This window comes from Malus sylvestris, chromosome 3 (assembly GCF_916048215.2).
Source record: "Malus sylvestris chromosome 3, drMalSylv7.2, whole genome shotgun sequence".
Lineage (NCBI taxonomy): Eukaryota > Viridiplantae > Streptophyta > Magnoliopsida > Rosales > Rosaceae > Malus > Malus sylvestris.
In genome coordinates, this window is record NC_062262.1 from 23,151,717 (window position 1) to 23,172,972 (window position 21,256).

Below are 21,256 nucleotides of genomic sequence, written 5' to 3' on the forward strand. Positions count from 1 at the left end.
CCTTTAAATTTTTTACTGAAAGAAAGCACATAAATGTCAAAAAATGCCGGCATAAAAGGAAAACGAGAGTAAAAAAAATATATATACACTTGGCTTTTACATTTTCTTCGTTTTATTTGGCAGAAAAATTAAATATTTCTCTGGGAAAGAACTAAAGCCAAAGTAAATTGTCTAAAGTAATTATATTTTTACTTTTATTTTTCATTTGTTGTTGTATACATTTCAAAACAAAGGGAAGAGAGAGAGAGAGAGAGAGAGAGAGAAAGGCACTGGAGAAATGAAGAAAGCAGGAGGGGCAGAGAAGAAAAGGGTGCGAAGGTCATCAAACGCTATTCAAAACGGCGGCAGAGATTCCAACTCTGATACCCCTCCTAGGGTTTGTTCTTTCTCTCTCATCCCTGATCTAGGGTTTCACATATATGAAATTGGGCATTTTAATTTTGAATTTTGTTTATATCTGGGAAATGAAATTTCGAAAATTGGCAATTGATTTGTTTTCTCCGCAGTTATGTATTGTGAAAAGCACTGCCTTTTTTTTTTTTAAATAAAATTTATTTATTTATTAAATTTTATTGCTTGCTGAATTGGGTAGGAGAGGGAAGGAACTAGTTGAAGTTTTGAATACAATGTATTTCATTATTTAGGAATTTTAACTAAGGATTATAAGGGCATAAAATTGCGATAATGATTACCCATTTGAAGAAAATCTTCAATGGTGCTGGGTTTTTGCTTTAATAATATTGAATTTACTTCAGGGTGCAAGGGTATCTATGGAATGTTGGATCATTTTGTTGTTCATGGTAGAGCTTTTGAGATTGGAGCGATTTGGTATTTCCTTATTTCTGTTATTGGGCATCTTTAACCTAGTAGAGAGGCAGGGATTTTGGTATTAGCAACCTGGTTTAGCCTAAAAAAGGAAAGACATTCTTCAGAGCAAAAGAAAACAGAAAGTGGTAAAGCGTAAGGGGGCACAGTGAACGGATCAGAAAATGTTCGATGATCACATTTTTTCTCTTGCATTACCAAATTGGAATTGTTTTTCCTATGTTGTGTGAGCAATGAAAAGACATAGTAGATGGGGTGCTAATTCTAGGACTGTTCTTGAAGAGAAACTCTTACTAAGTACTTTCTTTATCACTACATCTTCACTATAAGTTAAAGGCCTGTTTCATAACCATTTGGTTTTTGGTTTTTAGTTTTTAGTTTTCACTTTTTGTGCTTGTGATATGGGAAAAGTATAAAGGAGGGATTAAGAAGAATGGTGGGAGGGAGGGTAAAAAACAAAGAAGAATGAATAACAACAAAACCTTTAAACTAAAAGCTACTTGAAATATTTTTGAAATAGTCTTTTGTTTTTAGTTTTTTTTTTGTGTACCCTTCCTTATGGATTCCTTCTACGTCTCTCCATCAGTCATTTCTCCACTCTTTTTCGTCTTTCCTTTCCACCATTTTCTTACTCCATATCCCAAGCACAAAAAGTGAACCAAAAACCAAATGGTTATCAAACGAGCCCTAAGCAATTTACAGTGGACCTCCATTTGTAGTCAATATCTCCTGAGTGTAGTATCCTTGTTTTTTTTCCATCCAACATGAAATTTTTTGAATGTGGACTATGTGTCTTATCATTGGATTGCATTGTAAGTGGAGGATAGCAAATTTATGGACGTTGGGATTCCTTATATTTTCTCTGATACTGTAAATACTGGAGACTGAATCTGTGATAGTACTGAATTCCTTCAACCAGATGATAACTTTGTGTTTCTATTATGTGCTGTTGTGAATTTAAGTTTTCTTGCATGATTTTAGTCTTCTCTATAGCATGCAAACTTCAATTCCGGAGTCGGCAGCCTCAGATGAATTCCAAAACAAATCCATACATAGCTCAAATATTGAGATTTTGGAATATTCTGCATTGTAGAATTAGATTGTGTTGCCTACTTGGTGATACTTAGAATGAATTTAATTTCTTAGTGTGCACGACTGCTTATAATGTCCTTCTCTTTATCACTTGATTATCTCAACCTTAGATAATTAGTAATCAGTGACAAGAAAGTTATTGTTTCTTTTGGATATAGCTCCTCAGCTTGTTTATTATTTTTGTCCAATTTTGTTTTGGAATTATTTTTTCAAGGAAAGATAGGTTTTGGCCAACTGGTTTCTGTTGCTATAGCCTGCCAATATTTTCATTGTGTGCTGATTGCCTCGTGATTTCCATTCAGAAACAAGCTACCCAGAAAGATGTGTTCCAGTTGTTTGCCGAGAAGGTGAGAGACAATAAGGATTTGGTGTCTAGGTGGGCTGTTCTACAGGAGACACGCGTGGAATATTTCAGGGGAAAGGATTTTGTAAGCTTTTTGAGAAATCATCCTGATGTTAAAGATATTCTAGAATCAGATAGAAATCTAGAAGCTGAAGATATTGCCGATGCTTTACTGAGAAAGAATCTTTTGGTGCGCTGTGATCGTGTGGTGAAAACTCTTCGTCCTGGGAAGAGAAAGTTGTCTACATGGCCTGCACATTTGGAGATCTTTCCGGTAAGCTAACCTCTTAATTGTTCTTGTACAAGTAGCTTGCTGCCCTTGCAGTTGCAGGCTCTGCCTTTTAGTTTTTTCGTTTCATCTTAGGAACCACTTAAGGTGACTAAATCCGGCTTTTCTGTTTCAGTATATCTGCATTGCCTATGTACTCCTACTCTTTATGATCATACTACGCTTTTTATGTTTACTTTGTACTTGTATACTGTTTACATGTGGTGATTTTATCATACCCTTTTGTACTTTTTACTTTAGATTACAATATTTTGATTTTATATTTATAAAACATTGAAAACTATGGAGGAAATGGGTGAACTTACTCGAAAGTGTTTTGAAATGTCCCTTTAGTAGGTTTACTTATGTTTAAATCTTGTCTTTCTATGTGCTTTCTTCTCTTCATGTATTTTCTAACCACCACACACCACATCTGGTAAATGGTTTATTGTTATTTGCAGGACCAAGTATTTTCTGAGAATGATGCCTTCTTTGCATGGACTTTTGTAAAACGAAGGCCTCTCTGGCAGACACTTCTTTCATTTTTCTGGCCGGTGGTTACATTGGCAATATGCTTGTTTCCTGTATATCCGCATCGGTGCAAGTTACTAATACTCTACTCATGTCTCGGGGTCCTGCTACTTTTTTTTTCTCTACTAGTTTGTAAGTTCTGAACTTTTGGTCATTTGTTTTTAGTTTAAAATATCATTAGGAACTTTACATTTTCTTAAGTCTTATTGGTTTATAGTGATGTGGATATTAGAGTATAAATTATGTTCATACCACCCCTATTCAAAATGGTCACTATTTTATTACACTTACTGCTGTGCTGGATATAGTAACAACACTTACCGAGCACAATAGTGTTCTAGGATTCATATAGTTGACCCCACTTAGTGGGAAAAGGTTTTGTTGTTGTTGTTGTACTGCTGTGCTGGATATAGCAACAATTTTGCACATTAGTGATGTGGTGGATATGGTGGACAGCAATATGCCTTGCAATTGACATATATACATATATACATATATACATATATACATATATACATATATACATATATACATATATACATATATACATATATACATATATACATATATACATATATATATACATACATATATACATATCTAGATACATATATACATATATGCATATATATACATACATACATATATATATATATTTATAGATATATACATATATACATACATACATATATATATATTTATAGATATTTCAGGTTGTATAGAGTCAGTGACTTCGCCCATGAGCGGTAGGTCTCGGGTTCGAGACTTGAGAGCAGCCTCTCCATAAAATGGGGGTAAGGCTAGCCGACATTCACCTCTCCCAGACCCTGCGTAAAGCGGGAGCCTTGTGCACTGGGTACGACCTTTTATAGAGTCAGTGACATGCTAGTACAACTATGCTTATATGTTTATAGAATACCTAGATTTAGTTAGGTTATATACTTTCTCGCTTTATACTTTTATACCTGTGCATTCCATTCCTTAATCTTGTGAGGATGACTACACAAGCATTTGAAGTGTGATGCCTTTAAATCAAGATATCAAATCTTGAAGCTAGTAGATTTTACTAGGTCATCAGCATAAATGGGGCACATGGAAAGTACACAACTTTGATGAGATGGACAGAGACATAGCTAGTTATTTCAAGGCCCACCTATTAGCCCATGTCTAGCAGAGCGCATTAAGATGGGGGTTCTAATTAAATAGGGTATGCCACATCTACATTAAGCACTACGCTGCCTGTAGTCCTTTTCAGCTTTTGATTAGCGTTCCTTGCCTATTACGAGTATCACATTATTGTACGAGGGACTATCATCTTTCACAAGTAAATGTTACTTTCAATGATGGCAGAAACTTTTGTCGTTGGTTGTCAACAAGAGGCAGATTTTTACTAGTTTGTAAAGTTTTTAGGATTCCTCGACACATTTTTTCTTCCTTTTTTACCTTTGCTAAATGTTGGGACTAATTTTCTTATGCCATTTTGCCTTTCAAGAATCATGCACCTTATGATTCTTGATGTTCTATGCTAAATACTATTAGACTTAAACCTTTTTGTAAATCAACAGGTTCTTTCGTTTGTTTTTAGTCTCTGAAGTATGTCTCAGTATACAAACGTAATTGATTACGATGCGAATCTGTAGATTCTAGGTTTATATCTCATTCTTTGTAAACATATGCATGCAAACACAGCCACCTTTACATTTGTTTTTACTATAAGGATTTGGCATCATCTTGGCGTAAAGATCTTACAAATTTCTGTCTTAACACTTTCATTTCTTTGAATGGGGTATCATCTTTCTAGAATACCTTATATGGGCATCTACAATCCTCACCAATTTGTATCTAGATTTTTTAGCTGACTTCAAGCTTCATCTTTTCTGTTTCTGCGGCGTTTTAGTTCCTTGATTTGGGTTGAAGGGTTAATAATGCAAATGATCGTTGCTTTTAGTGATCTGTTCTCTTTCATGTCGAACATAAACATTTAATTTTGTTGTGTTTTTTTAATTTCCAGTGAGGGGAACAATATTTGGAGTTCTATATATTGTCTTAGGAAAGCGAGTTTGGTTTTTCCCGAACATTCTCGCCGAGGAAGCTACTTTGAGAGAACTATTCCGTTTCTGGCCCAAGAAGGATGAGGAGGAGCGACCAAAGTGGACAACAAGGGTTTTCTATGCGGCAATTGCAGTGCTGGTCATATTGCTGCTGAGGCACCATGCTCCTGATGAAGCTGCCAGAGCCAGGTGAGTTCTAAACCAACCAAATAAACTGTAATGGAGGGGAGGGGGACGAATTGTGGCTAAACATGACGAAATTTAAAAACATTCAGATCCACAATAATTTGAAGACCATTTTCTTTATATTTAATCTTTTGTTGGGACCCTAAATACGCAATCATGGATCCTCAGCCTGCGAACATGCTGATTCTATTTTCTGCTGCTTGGTGTTGCGTATCATACTAATGGTTAACTCTACATTGTTGCAGGTACCAGAAACGTGTATCTAACATTATCGATGATGTTATCGAGTGGTCTCCAAGATTGGCGCTTTCTGGGATGATGGAGAAGCAGCAAACTGTGGTGAACGCGACAGAGCCTAGCAATGCAACCGAGGAAGAGGTGACACCACCTGACGGCATCGATGCAGAAACTTTGACAGTGCAGTACGATGCAGATGTAAGTGAAAATCTAGAGAACAATGACGAAAACCTAGATAGTAGTGAAGAAAACCTAGACAACAGTGATGAACAAAAACACGATGACATATAAACTTTGCAATACCCGAAAGAACACACCGCCTTCTCGTTGCCCTTTCCCTTTAAATTCGAGTGTAAAACCGTGTATCAGACAATAAAGCAATTAGTTACAGAATTGTTCTTGGATTAAGAATCTGTGAAAATTTTTGTAAGGTGTAGTAGTGTGCTCCTACATGACTACTTGGATTGTAATTATCGGGTTATGACTCTGGCTAATACACAAATATTACTAGGCTTTTCACAATATTATTTGTTGCTAAGCAGATGACCGTTTTGTATTTGCGTTTTTAGGGTTCACTTTTTCGTGCGTGCACATGAAACAACAAATTGAAAGTGAAAGCAAGCTTAAAATTGCTTCAGATTTTTAATTTTTAGTTTTTGTTGTCTGATTTCCAACACACTTTTCCCGAATTGTAGCACAAAAACGAAATAATTACCAAACGGGTACATAACGATACCATGATTCGACCCGCATATCGCTCTCTAAAACTTGAAAGAGTTCCAAAACACCTGCCAAGGAAAGTTCAATTTCTAAAAGATGAGACGTCTTCGCAGTTTGGAGAATCTGCAAATCACATCCTATGAAACGGATAGATGGATCCGAATAGGATTATCACGCAGGGGAATAATACTCAAAATCACCGGCAGCCATAAGCATACAGAACAAGCATTTATCGACGACAACCAAAAAACAACTGAAATTCCAATATCTTTCCAACCGCACATCTCAAAATGAAGGTGACAAACACAATACACAAGATGGTTGATGCATTAAACAAGAGTACGACCCGTTTAAATTTCCGTCTTTCCGTCTTTCCGTCTTTCGTATGTACTTAGAATTACTAAAACTACTCTGTACATTAGGCAGAAGTAGGAAAGGACGTAATGAAAGAGTCAAAAGGACTTCACCGACGCCAAATGATCCTTCAATATCTCTCCTTCCCTACGTTTATGCCTCGAGCGCAAGAACACAGCCAAGAATGAATTGCCGCCTGGCAAACACATTGCCAAAGAGATCCAAGGGGGACTCGCCCCGTTTCTGGTAGAGTCCACAGCATCTGCCTCCAGCGGTTCACTGGATGGCAAGACGCCTCTGTGAGGCCTGGTTCGAAGATATGCTTCCCCGTTGCTGGCCTGTACAATCTCCTTCTTCCCCTCTCTTGCCCGAGTATGAAGGATATATTGAAGCCTGCAAGCCACCATGGGGCTGGTAGCAGCCACTACCATTTGCATAATTGTGAGCCGCATACGCATCGTGCGCTTGGGAACCTCTTGCTTCCCGTTGACTATTGGGGGAATTCCATGTTTCGGCAGAATCTGACGGAAAGGGTTCTGAACCCGATGAACTGCCAGATTGTGATGAGTGGGCTGGACCAGAACTTGTACCCTTTTCTAGTCCAGTGCTGTTTGAAGTATCACCATTAGCTTTCTTTGCAAAACGTCCTCCATTACCTCTCGCCCTTCTCATAGCATGTTGATGTCGTGATTCATGAAGATACGGCTGTAGAAAATGAAATTAAAGAACAATTTACCAAAGTTTATATGCTTGCAAGCTATTCATATTACATAGAAACACAAATACTAACAATTTGAGTTGGAACACATCGGCTGAAATAAAATTATCATCATACGGCCACATATATCCTCAGACTCTTACAATAAGCAACCTACAATTACACATTAATCTCACGCTATCGACTAGACAAACAGACTTTTACCAAACTGATACCAAATATGGGTAACACAGCAATTGAAAGGTTCATAGTAACGACATGTACTTCACATGTCAAACCATAAATGTATATCCTAATTCCTAAGCAAGCACATACTTCCATTGGCAGAGTGCAGGTGACAATGCATCCCTCTACGCATACTTCACGGACATTGCATAGCCATATTCAGGTAGGCATATTTATCTAATTTACCTTATTAAAAACTCAATTACAATGACACCAATGCATAAACTTTAAGGAGCATGCAAATCTTTTGATGGAAAGAAACAGAGTAGACAGCCGAATAAGTTCATGGACGCAATAGAGACTGGAAAGTGCACAAGTCATATAAGTTGTTCCTCTTAAGGAGGTATACCAAAGAACACACATTATACAACTATGTAAGCTTTAGTGTTATACACAAAAGTGAGCACTCAGACAATTCTCAAAGCTCTTTTCAAACAATCACAAAGCTTCAATTGAATTGTGATTATGTAAAAGTCAATATTTTCTATAACCAAAGAGAACAGGCCCAATAAATGTCTTACGAAAAGTGAGAGATACGGTTCACAGGCACATGAAGCATATATACATTACATCTATATGAAATATAACATATTTATAGTACAAATACTTGTGTATGGGTTCTACCTTCCTGACTTTTATTAGCTTCCTTTCAAGTTCTGCTTTTGCACGTGCCTGTCTTCGCCTGAGAATACCTTGGTATTGTTTTGCATTTACATACACAGGCTCCTGTGCCATCTCAAGAGGCAATGGCATTCTAGCATGCGGCATTCCAAGAAAAGGAGGATAACCCTGACCAGTCGAAACAGCATTTAACAGTCTCACACATTTACATATCAAGATTTACTTCATCATAAACTTCCAAATGCACCAAGATTAAATCGATATCATACCCAAGAAACGTAAGTTGAACAGGTTCAATGTTATAACTAATCTGTTTTTCGCCGCTACCACCGTGATGCAAGACAACACAAAGTGGGCTTCTAACCAAGATTTTGGTAGGCTTTAGTTGGCAAAAGATTTAGACATAAAAGAAAATCAGGAAAAAAAAAAAGATTTAGGACTGCTGTAAATTTAGGCTAAGTTTGGGTGAGGGACTTCCAAATTCCAAGGGTTTGATGTCAAGTTAGTAAGGAATAGATCACAAAATGTTGATAGGAGGCAATAGAAATGCACTCCATGATCATTACAAAGGTACGTAGGAGGGATTTACATTAGGTTATATAGAATAACACAGATGAGATGACACAAGATAAAATGCACGAGGACATATCAAGGCACCAAGCCCTCAACAACACTTTTGTGAATCCAAAACTAATTTGCATCACAGAAGACAGCTTTCTTTATAGTCTTCAGACTCGTAGACATACTTGGTCTAATTACGAGGAAGGAGACTCGTAAGAAAACTAAGACATTCAATACTTCTAAAAAACCAAAAGAAAATTTTTACTACCCAATATCTGATTTGCTCTGATTTACTTTACAGAAGATAGCCTTCTTGGTAGTCTTCAAACCGAATTCCCAGACTTCTAGAAACACAGTCTGACTCAATGGTAAGAAACTCTAAGAAGACAAAAATATTCAAAACTCCCAAGATCCAAAATAAATTGATTGTTAACAACAGTCAACATGAACTCTTAGATTGACTTTTTAAAACTTGTATATTTTATAATTTTATGGATTCTAGCATTATCATAGGTAGTTTTCTTTAAATAAAAAAGTTCTATTGTAGGATTTGTGATTAGTCTTGGGATTTTCTCTCCATAGACTCGATCGATAAGATTATTTCATTATCTCCATTGCTCCTCCCCATCCAAATTTGTTGAAATTCTGTAATCTTTTAACATTCCACCAATTCCTAGCTAACCCATTCTAGGACATACGCAAAAGTGGACAACTCAAACTACTCTGAGGATGCACATAAGCCACCAAATAGTATGGAGAAAAACATTAAGAAGAATATGACTGCAAAACAATAAAGAAAAAACAGAAAAATCTTTAATAAACCAGTCAGATCAGAAAAAAAAAATCATGTCATAGAATTGAAAAATAACTGAAGAAAATGAACTGTCAGTAAATGCTTAAATACATTTAGAAATACAGACTGTTGGAGTCAGTAAGGTAAGTATAACATTTGCAGAAACTGAAGTTATTGAACCATTACATCATTGCACGGAAAATAAAAACACGCAAATCCAACATGACATGTAAGATGGTACCTCACACAAGGATATTACTGTTTAACATACCAAAGGTGGATGTCCATAAGCTGCCATCATTCCACCATAACAAGGATCCTGATAAGGATTTGAAGCACACGCCTACAAACAAATGCATAAAAGCTAGGACACTTACATTCCAAAAACATGCAAGTACGAGTACCTGAACTTCAACATTACAGAATCCAATTTTTGATGATTATCAGCAGAGTCGGACTAGTTCTGAGGCAATAAATCTTTAAGAAAATAATATGAACTTACAATAGAGTGACCAACAAGTTCAAGCTGTGGTGGTTGCGCAAGGCAATCATCACGCACTGTAGGTACACTGGATCCAGCATGCTTTACATTGTGGTGGTCTTGCCCATAATTTCCAGCTGAAGTTGAAACAAAATATTAAAAACTGAATCCAACTAAGAAGAGGAGGGGGGGGGGGGGGGGGGGAAGCATCATACCAAATTCCCAGATATAATAGGAAGTGCTACCTGATCTTGGAGATGTAGTATGTGAATCTTTGGCAGTATCATCATCATCTTCATTTGCCTCATCATTGGACAAAGATTGATCATCATTAGACTCTGACAGACCATTTGGGCATTCTAACGAAGATGTGTTGGATACATTCCTCCCGGTTCCAGTTGGGGAGATGGGATTATATCCAACACTCTGCCACCATGGTTCCGAATAAACACTGCTTGGTGGGACAGTATGAGCATGTAGTCGATTTTCAGCTTCAGATTTTGGCTGCATTCCTCAAATTTCCTTAGATGGAGACCAAATCTTAGTTCTACATATAACGAAGTACAAAAAGAGAATCAAAACATGCAGCCACAAACAAAACCATAAGGGGTGATGAATAAAAATAAGGTACCAACAAATTGACCACCACTTTCTTGAGAATTCAGTTAATATGTGATCTTCAAGGCCAAAACGTGCACGCCTCTTGGCTAAAAGAAAACAAAAGAAAACATAAAAATCCACTTTCTCTTCTCACTCCATAAATATCTAGCAATTCAAAAACAAAACCAAAAAACATTGAAAGTTCTATGCTTTACATTAATTGTTTCCCATAAATTAAGCAGAACAATTGCATTACGCTCAACCAAATTATTCCTTCTAATTACCTGATCTCCAAAATATTAACTCATAATTAACTTCTAAATAATCACCATTTACTTAAGTTATTATAGAAATTCAATACTGAAGAATACACTCCCCGTTTTAAAAAATGATACTCCAGATACAGTATCAATCATGAAACTCAATTGGGTGAAGTATTCTGGACATACAATTAACAAAGACTTAACAGTTACGAACCAAAAATTTCCTCTTTTTTTCTCGGGAACCAAACAGACCACAATCAAAATTCCCCGACCCCAGAAACAATCTAGAATTCCAGAAACCCTAAACATACCGAAATCACAATTGCATGCAATAAAACATAACCAAATCAAAACCCCCAATTCTCACAAACCCTAGAAATCAACCACACAAATAAATTCCAATTTAATAATCGAAAGATCAAAAATTCGAAATCCCAATTTTAAAATTATCGAAAAATCTTACCAGACTTGCTGAGAGAAAAGCCAATCCCGAAAAAACCCTAGATTTTGGGCCTCGGAATCTCACAATTTCTCTGCAATTCCATGTAATCTCACTGTGTATATAACTGTACCGGAAGAGCACTCCTATTTTATTTCCACTTCAAGGCTATGATTTCGTCACCCACCGCGCGGCCCACCTCATTGCTCTAAGAGTTTAATTAACCAACACGTGGATTATCCCAACCTGGAACTCTCTAGACCGGTTTCGGGTAGGAAGGCTCTTGTCTGGGAGAACCGGAGAATCGAGAGACTGGAACCGGTTTGATTGTTTGATCCGGTTGTAGGTTGTTAAGTGACGGCAGCGGGAGGGGAGGGTGGAGGGGTCCACCCGGATGACGTTATCGCAGGACATTTTGGAGCGAAAACATAAAAAATAAGGCCATCCCCAACCGAGGGCTGGCCAGAGGGCTCGTTTGAGCCCTCTAGCCCTCCAAGATTCCCCAAGATATTAATATTTTAATGAACAGTACAGGACCATATTTGCCTCCGTCTCCAACCGAGGGCCAGAGGGCCAAAGGGCTCGTTTTAGCCCTGTCACAAAAAACCGTCTCCAACCGAGGGCCAAAGGGCCATAGGACCAAACATAATTTATTATTTAAATTTAAAAACTACAACAACTTAAATTTAAAAACAACAACTTATATTTAAACACTACAAATTAAATTTAAAAACAACATTAACTTAAATTTAAAAATTACAACGACTTAAATTTAATATCCATAATTAATATCATCTTCATCATCCGCCATTGTAGGAGTATAGTCAGAGGTAAACAATTGCCGCCGAGCCATAATTTCTTTTTTTTTCCTATCAAAATAGGCCTTACTCATTGGAGTGTAATCCGAAGTGTTCCTTTCCATATTCTTATCATCCATCTCTTCTTGTATTTGTTTGGCTCGCTCTTCATGTCTACACTTCCTTTCTTCCGCCTCACGGGCATTTTGCTCCGCCAGTAATCGAAATGAGGCCGCCACTTCATGTTGAGCGGCGTAATCAGCATTTGCCTTGCCCTTTTCCCTCAACCTTCGGGCCTTGTTTCGTCCCATAGCCCTAGGTAAAGAAATTTCGGACGGAGTCGGATTTTCTACCCTTGTTTGTTGAATGGTAGGAGATCCATCTTCATTCATATCTACAGATGGGGATGCAGCTTCCAAAGGATCCACTCTATGTTGAGGTGGATCTTCAAATAACACCCACCCTTTACAAATTTCCCAACAACCGTGAAACTGAAAGGGTTTTGAGCTGCCCTCCATATACAATTCCTCCGCTTGGCGTACCTAGAAAATATAATTAAAAAAATTTTAGGAAATTAAATGTAATATAATTAAACATTTAAAATAAACTGTAAAAACACTAACTTCGTCATAGTAATTGGCGCCGCTTTCATGTCTACGTGCTGCTGCTAATAGTGCTTGATGCCATTTATTCAAACTTGGATGAAGATGTTTCTTCCATCTTGAAGAACAACTTTCGTGGTTTCGGGTATTTGGTGGAGTGGTGCCTTCGTAGAACTCTAAGTATTTTTTGGACACACGAGTCCAAACACCTTCACTTGTTTGAGAAATCCCCCTCACACTATCTTCTGAGATCCATCTATAAGCCTTGCAAAGAGCTTCATCTTCTTTTCGGGTCCAAACCCTACCTTTCATTGCAGATGAGGCCATTTTTTTTGAAAAAAAATGAAGGAAATATTGAAGGAAATATTGCAAATGAAGTGAAGAAATATTATAGATGAAGGAAATATTGAAAAATTGAAACAAATATTATAGATGAAGGAAATATTGAAAAATTGAAACAAATATTATAGATGAAGGAAATATTGGAAAATATATTGAAGGAAATATTGAAAAATTAAAACAAATATTATAGATGAAGGAAATATTAGAAAATATATTGAAGGAAATATTGAAGGAAATATTGAAAAATATTGAAGAAGGAAATATTGCAAATGAAGTGAAGAATTGAAAGAACTTCACCATATTTATAGAAGAAAAAATGTTTAAAATAAAAAAATAAAAAAAATAAAAAAATAAAAAACCAACGGCTAGTTGCAACGGCTAGCTGACTCAGCTAGCCGTTAGATTAAAAAACATTTCAAACTATTAGTGTCGGTTATAACCGACACTAATAGCAGAACTATTAAAAAAAAAAAAAAAACCCTTTAATGCTGTCGGTTTTAACCGACAGCAATAGGAAATATTAAAAAAAAAAATAGCCAGCCAGCAGCCAGCCCTCCAGCCCTCTCCGATCCCGTGGGACCCTCCCAGATTCCAGAGCCCTCTGGCCTAGCCCTCGGTTGGAGACGGTTTTAGGGCTATTTTCGGCCCTCTTGCCCTCTGGACCCTTCGGTTGGAGATGGCCTAATGAAATTACAATAAGGCCCGCGTCACCCTCACTGGACGGGCAAAATTCGGGTTACGCGTGGCGTCTTGGTGGGGACCACAGCGCCGGTGGAATGCTAGCAGCGTCTGCCACGTGTCTCCGTAATTTTGACATTTCCATGTTGGCGACCCGGAAGGTGCGTTGCATTGCATTGCATTGCCTGTCGGTGAGAATAAAAAGGTCCGGGTTAGGCCCATCTACGGGCCCAGTTTCATTTCTGGCCCAACCCGTCAATATGATCCAGCTACCGCGTTTTCTAAGGCGCGGACGAAACTTCGGGGACCTTATGTGCGGATGGGATGTGGATCGTTGGATGAAAATTGAACAGCTGAAAACAATCCATCATAATGAGCTTACGGTGAAATCGTGTCATAAATGACATCGCTTAATTGAAATGGTAACCGACATAAATTCAAAATTTCTTAGGATTTAAATTGCCCCCGACATCAACACTTACCGTCTTTAATAAGTCTTGTCCTCCTCCAAAAACACTAACTCTCTCTCCCACGTTTGTTCAAACATCGTTGCCATCAAAAACATCATTCTCGTTGGAAACTTGCTTCCGATTCCAAACCCAATTATAGTTGATACATGCTTGTGTTGTCCAGCCTCACAGAAATTCTAGATGGTAGTGAAGAAAATCAGGGGACTTTGGTTGAAGGCTTACAATTTGTTCCACAGAAATAACGTGTTTTTCGCTTCGTTCGAGATTGGTTAAGGAGGTGCTTTATGCGACGAGATACATGGTTGCTCTGTGATCTCTGAACGCGTATAAATACATGTTAAGTTTCTTGAATCTGAGCGAGTTCTTCGATCTGTGGCTGACTTTCCAAGAATTCTTCTACTTTTCGAAATTAGCAAGTTTGACAAGTACACACAGTTGAAAGCAATTCAAGCTCTTCATCGAATTGAGCATGGGCGACCATCAGTAGGGGAATGCCACGTTGGAGATCAGTGGGAACTGAGAAATTGATGAACTTGCAATGATGCAAATTTGTGGCAATTTTAATATTGGTAAATATTTGTACCTTATGCTTTACTAGATTTTCTCGTTTTGCACCTTTGTTGCGAGTCATAATGTGTAGTCGTTGATCATCCTTGCTTGTATGTACAGATGGATGTTTTGTGAGAAAGATCGATGTTGTCCCAGATATGAGGAAATTATGTCGCGCCTTATGCATTATGGAGGAATAACCCAAGTGGAGGAGGTTGTTGAGTCCCATGTGGCGCCATTCGAGGGATATCTCCCTAGCTGAGGTGGTAGCTTAATGCAAGTTGATGGAGACGAGCTCTTCGAAGTTGATGTGATGCGTGAAATTATTGCGAACGACAAGGGCAAGAAGTCTAGCTCCAAGAGAAGCTTAAGGGCTCGTTTACTAATCCGTAATTAGATTAAGAGGAATTAAATTGAGGAGAAATTGAATTGAGGAGAAATTGGAATGAGGTGGAATCAGAATCAAATTCTTGTTAAAAATGTTTACTAAAATTGGCTGAAATCGGAGTATGAATGATATTGATTTATATAAACTGTTTACTAATTCATATAAATCTGAATGAAAATTAATGTGATTACTAAAATACCCCTATTGTAACTAATTTATTTTATATCTAATTATTTTTAGTAAAACTAATATTCTTTCATTTTTCAGTAGGGAAAATAACTATTTTTTTTCTAGTAACTTTTATTCTTTCATCAATCCTTACCAGTTACCACATAAAATAAACCTCAAGAAAAAAAGAAGAGTAAATTACATAATACCTCCTCAGGTTTGAGGTCTATTACAACCTCATACAACATCTGTAAAACATTTAACTTTCATACCTCGCGTACTATTTTATTTCAAAATAATACATCCGTTAAATTTTCCATCCATTGGTCTGTTAAATGTTGACGTGGTTGCCACATTTGTGCTGATGTGGCTGCCACGTGGCAAAAAAAATAATTTTTTATACATTAAAAATATTATAATATTAATCCTATTTTAAAAAAGAAAAAAAAAAGAAAAACCCAAATCCAGAAATCATTCCCTGCAACCCCACATCCCACCCCCACCCCCTTACCCATCTCTTCCTTCCCGTCCGTCCATCCCCTCCACCCATCCACCCAAGCACCCCTCAGCGCGGTTCCCACCTCAACCTCTCTCTCTGCTCTGTAAAATGTGGAATTTGATATGCGGGTGTGGTTTTTAAGGTTTAGTGCCTTGCCTACACCGTCCTCCCAACCGCTTCACCTACATCGTCCTGACTCAACCACTGCAACAACCCTATCCAAATTTCTCTATATATTCTTCTCTCCTCCCAAAAAAAAAAAAAAACTCTCAACTTTCACTCTCACTCTCAAAATCTAAATTTTAGCCATTGTTGATGGACCATTGTCTCGCCTTCTCAACCCTCAAGCTCCACATAACCACCGCCTCCTTCCCGCCCGCTGTCCAATCGCGGACCGCCAATCCTTTCTTCAGGCCGTTGACCGTCGTCATCGAAGCCGGGGCGAGCCATTACGAGTTCAGAAGCCTCAACTTGCCGCTCGACTTGCATATCCGACCCGGAAAAGACCTCTGCACCGTCTTGTAGAATCATCAGCAACTGTTCCATCTTGCGGTCGCTCAAGAGTTGAAGAAGTTGGCTGATGATCGAGAACTCGCTCTCACACGTGCGTCTCTCAACGCCACCTCACATAAGGCCTGCCTTCATAGGTATTTTCTTACATCTCATTACAGTAATCTTTTCGGATTTATGTGATATGTTTTTTTTTTGTAATTTTTCTCGTAAAGATTGAAACTTTTTATAGTTGTTATTATGACGTTTAAGCAATTTAACTGTAAAATAATGACTAAAATCCAATCCTTCTAGCTATTCATCTCCTAATTTGTAAATGGGTTGGTTGGTGGGTAGAATTAGGTATGAAAGTGCTTCAATGGGGATGAATCGCGGGCAGAGCGGTGGATTTTGTAAATGAGAGTTGCAAAGAGGTGAGGGGGAAGGAAGGGGATCTGGGTTCGAGTTTTTCTGGTTTTATTTTTTTTAATAAGGTTAATATTATAATATTTTTAATATATAAAAAAAAAATTTGCCATGTAGCAGCCACATCAGCATTTAACAGACCAATGTATGGAAAATCTAACGGATGTATTATTTTAAAATAAAATAGTACGTGATGTATAAAAGTGAAATGTTTTAAAGATGTTGTTTGAGGTTGTAATAGACTTCAAACCTAAGGGGGTATTATGTAATTTACCCAAAAAAAAATATCACTTCATGTCTTCTCTCTCCCCTATCTCTCTACTGCTGTGCTGACCCATCCATTTCTAAATTTCCCAAGCACCTCTCTCTCTCTTCCCCTATCTTCCCCATCTTTCTCTGCTGCTGCTGACCCACCCTTGATCGTGAGACCACCGTCTTCCCTTTTCTTTGGTCTTCGTCGGGAACGCGAGCCTTGTTAAGCAAGGGCTTGAAGGCATCACCTATGGCCAGCTATCACGATCGCAAGGGCTGCAAACATTGATACCGTTCTCACTTTGGAGTTTGAGGGTATTACCGGTATAAAATTTGGATTCCTGATGGACACCATTTCCAGGAATTCAAATACCTCCTTCCACTCAAGAATTGGACTCCGACTATTTCAGGAGTTGAATTCCTGATTTTATGCGGGTCCCACAATTATTTTGATTCCTAATGGTTTGGTAAACGCTGGAATGGTTGGGGATATGTGCAATTCTGGTTCCCACCATTCCATTCCTCTTTGGTAAACATGCCCTAAGAGATGATGCTAGCAAGGTTTAACTTGAAGAAGGAGCCCACTTCTGCAGAGAGGGATAAATCTACCTTAGCTACTATTCTTCACGTCGGCAGCCCTTGGTTCCTAAAGAGAAGTTGTCATTCATAAAAAAGGCACTTTATTTGCCTAGAACTTCAAGTAACAATCCATCATCTGTTTGCGGTTCCAATGTAAGATCTTGCCAAGTTGAATCTTTGATTAGCTTGCGACTTAGCCTAGTGAAGCATAATGCTGCTGCTTTGAAGGAAGCAAATGAGAAAAGTTGAGCGAGCAGTCATAGAAGAGGTGTGGCCAACAAGGAGAGAGTACTACATGGGTTACTAAATTTTCAGTTGACAAGAAGCAATCTCTATGATAGGCGCGGTCATGGTAGGTAAGGAGGACTTAACCTTTGACATAAAAAACTTCATTCCTGGGAATGGAGATGATGCAGGGAATGTGATGGACATGTTTCAAGCTAATGAGTTTGGCGATGGAATGTGCTCTACTAGAGGATGATGCATCTAACTTGTCATGGGGTGATCTGATACAAGGGGTCCTACCAAATTCGGATGGAGGGGACAACAATAGCGTCCAAGGCGGTGGAGGAGCGGTTCGAGCGTTAAACTACCATTGATTAAAACTAATGTTGACGCTAAGGATATGATGTCTCTTCTACTTCTGAGGAATCTGACAAAGAAGGTGTTAAATGTCTTTCATAATAGTCGAAATACACTAAGGAATCTGTATCGCATTAATAATTGTTTGAATTTGGATCTTGAAATCACCTTTGTTGAGTCGTATTCAAGTTCGTTGTAGTAGAGGTGGATATGATTCCATTCAGTTTGGTTTTCTGCGAAAACCCAAAACCAAACCGAAGTTACAGTTCATTTTAGTTTTATTCTAGTTTTTTTTTCGGTTTCGATTTTTCCTGAAAATTGTTTTTTAACTATAACATGATCCTTTGTAATCACAAACTGTATGAGAATATATGTTATTGCACCCCTACCCTATCCAAAATTCCTAATTCCTACCCGTGAATTGTGATATCCAACTAGGGATGGGCAAATACACATTGGTTATGGGTAACCGCGATTACTCATCCATTTAAATTTCACGGTTACGGTTATGGGTAACCTTTTAGATAAATAAACGGTTATGGGTATAACCGTTTACCTACGAAATTTAAATGGGCGGTTATGGGTATTAACCGCGGTTATAAACTGGTAACTGTTTACCCATTTATTTTATATATGTAAAATTAACACAAACCATGTTCCCTATCGGACAAAACTTAGATCAATGCTATTGACTATAGTGCATGATTTATGTAGCTACTATAATATAGTTTTCCTTAACCACTTTGAATTTCATGGTCCATTATATATATTATGTTAATACTTTACATTCTGAATTAAATAACCCAAAAATATTGTCTTTTAACAGTTTTCATAAGTCAAGAATACTTAGCAAATTTTATATTATCTTCATTGTTAACAGTTAAAAATATCGTCTGTAGACTATTATATCAATTATTGGAATGATATAAGGACTTAAAAAATTAAAATGCGAAAATGTATGATGAATGTACCTATAATGGTGTTTAATTGTTAGAAAAAGAAAATTATGACAAAATTTTCTTTTTTAATTTTTAAGTTGTTAAAAAAACACGTAGATGAGTGAAAAAATGAGTAAATGGTAAAAAAGAAAGATAAACAGGTTGAAAAATGATAAATGGGTAAACGGGTACTAAACGATTACAGTTAAATGGGTACACGGTTATGAGTATGGTTAACCGTTTATAAACAGTTATGGTATGGGTATAACCGTTTGGGCAATTACCCAACGGATAAACGATTATGCGGTATAAGAATAAACGATTATGAATATATAACTGCGATTACTCACCAGCCATAACCGTTTGCCCATCCCTATATGCAACCCGAAATCGAAAAGGGAAGAAAGTAAGTAAACTCGTCGTGGATCCGAAACACAGATTATGCAAATTGGCATCCACCAGTTGGTTAAACAACGCCTCAATATTTCTCACTTCAACCCCCCCATTGCACATTTTGCACTAATCAAATTGGCATCCACCAGTTGGTTAAACAACGCCTCAATATTTGCTTTGCTCTCGCATCTTCCAGCGATGCAAAACAATAATCATATCCTAGTTATTTTTTTTTATTATTATTGTAAAGTAATTTCGTTGAAAGGAACCCAGTTCTTTGATTAACATCTTTGTCTTGTAATTACGATTATGATTATCGTTTTGAAAAAACAAACCCTCGAAAATCAGAAATGCTGCTCAAACAAATGCAAAAATGAAATAAAAAATATTAGAGAGGAGATACTGCTCTTTAATGGGTTCCAGGTCTCTGTCCCTATGATCTCGATCTCTGTCTCTGTCTCAATCTCGATCTCGGTCTCAGTCAGAATTGGCGGTGGTTGCGAGCAGTGCGGCATAGGAGGAGGGCGTGAGAAGAGGGAGAGAAGAAAGAATAGGGAAAAAACTAAAAGAAATAAGGAGAAAAGATACGGCTAAGAGATGAAAGAAAAAAAAGGGAGAAAAGAATATGTTAGGGTCTGTAGTTAAGAAGGTTAACATGGGTTACAAGTTTAGCTTTTAACACATTTGGGTTTAGAAAATGGGCTTGGAATTGTTATAAAAAATAAATACCCAACATCAATAAATAAATAAATATATAAATAAAATTAATATATATTCAATTCGCTTCAGTTCGATTTCTGAACCATTAAAATTGAAATCGAACCAAATGATTTTGGTTTGGTTCGGTTTCTTTTCAGTTCTGTTTTTTCTATTTCGGTTCGATGTTCAGTTTGGTTTTTTTTTTTTTTTCTTTCAATTTTTTGAACCCATCCCTACGTTGTAGTGCTTGTTCTAAAGCCAAATCATATACTAGTAACCTTTATTCCTCTCTCAGGATCTCAGGTATGCAATTGTGAATTCAAATATCGTCTTTGATCCCCTTGTTCTGATAAGTCTCAACACTAGCTGGTGATGTTAATACAACATAACTATTTGTATGGACTCACTCTGTAATATAACCACATATAAGAACCATTCATTTTTTAGCTCATTATTCAAACATTACTGGTCTAGAAAAAATTATATGTACAAACGCTTGTGGTTAGCCCGAGTGGTGAGGGAAGAAGGAATCAGGGTACAATTATTATATGACTAAATACTCATCGTTATGCATTAAGATGTTGCAAACTGTTCTACATGTGTTTACGAAGAAAATTAATGCCCTAGATTCAATCCTTTCGGGCTTGGCAAATAAAAACCCGACTTTTATGGTAGTATTTCAGAACTCCTAGGGTTACTTAAGCATAAAAGCTTACATAGAACGAATTCACCATCATCGTAATGTTATATTTCAATAAAATAATAGCATGTGTAAATTCTTCATACAAGTTGTTGTCCCAACTAAATGGTGGATATTCGAGACGATCTGTGTGAAGCAAGCTAATGATACAAAAGGTTGCACTACAAATCATTGAAGTTTTCATGAGCTGTTACAGTCAAGAAAAAGTTGAGTGATAAATTTTATGTTGCTTTGGTTTTAAAGTTCCAAAGTAACCTAGGTTAACTTTGGATTTCTTTGATGATCTCTTTTACAAATTGGGGGTATGCATCGGCCCCCTCAACCGTTGCTTTGCACTAGACCTAAGCAAAGTCAGACAAAAATGATCTCTGGCATATTTTAGCAAAGGATGCATTTT

At 37.3% G+C, this 21,256-nt stretch overlaps 3 protein-coding genes across 14 annotated transcripts; 1 reads left to right on the forward strand and 2 right to left on the reverse strand.

Moving 5' to 3' along the window:
• Window positions 1-213: 213 nt before the first annotated feature.
• On the forward strand, window positions 214-6,055 carry LOC126615192 (uncharacterized). Its single transcript, XM_050282956.1, has 5 exons — window positions 214-376; window positions 2,220-2,534; window positions 2,990-3,191; window positions 5,071-5,299; window positions 5,542-6,055. The coding sequence occupies exons 1-5, from the start codon at window positions 278-280 to the stop codon at window positions 5,822-5,824; spliced, it is 1,128 nt and encodes a 375-aa protein (XP_050138913.1). The 5' UTR covers window positions 214-277; the 3' UTR covers window positions 5,825-6,055.
• A 446-nt stretch (window positions 6,056-6,501) lies between these two features.
• LOC126615193 (nuclear transcription factor Y subunit A-1-like) lies at window positions 6,502-11,492 on the reverse strand. 12 transcript variants are annotated; one of them, XM_050282965.1, is made up of 7 exons: window positions 11,338-11,492; window positions 10,638-10,713; window positions 10,222-10,528; window positions 10,028-10,143; window positions 9,797-9,868; window positions 8,175-8,339; window positions 6,502-7,312 (listed from the first exon to the last, which is right to left on the reverse strand). In XM_050282965.1, exons 3-7 carry the CDS (start codon window positions 10,514-10,516, stop codon window positions 6,884-6,886), a joined length of 1,077 nt encoding a protein of 358 aa, XP_050138922.1. In that variant the 5' UTR covers window positions 10,517-10,528; window positions 10,638-10,713; window positions 11,338-11,492; the 3' UTR covers window positions 6,502-6,883. The 12 variants fall into 12 exon arrangements, with proteins under 12 accessions (XP_050138922.1, XP_050138923.1, XP_050138918.1 ...); XM_050282966.1 differs by having other exon boundaries at window positions 10,222-10,553; window positions 10,653-10,713; window positions 11,338-11,491; XM_050282961.1 differs by having other exon boundaries at window positions 10,222-10,553; window positions 10,642-10,713; window positions 11,338-11,491.
• A 450-nt stretch (window positions 11,493-11,942) lies between these two features.
• LOC126616471 (uncharacterized) lies at window positions 11,943-12,996 on the reverse strand. The gene is made up of 2 exons (XM_050284530.1): window positions 12,729-12,996; window positions 11,943-12,647 (listed from the first exon to the last, which is right to left on the reverse strand). Exon 2 carries the CDS (start codon window positions 12,621-12,623, stop codon window positions 12,081-12,083), a length of 543 nt encoding a protein of 180 aa, XP_050140487.1. The 5' UTR covers window positions 12,624-12,647; window positions 12,729-12,996; the 3' UTR covers window positions 11,943-12,080.
• Between the last annotated feature and the right edge of the window lie 8,260 nt (window positions 12,997-21,256).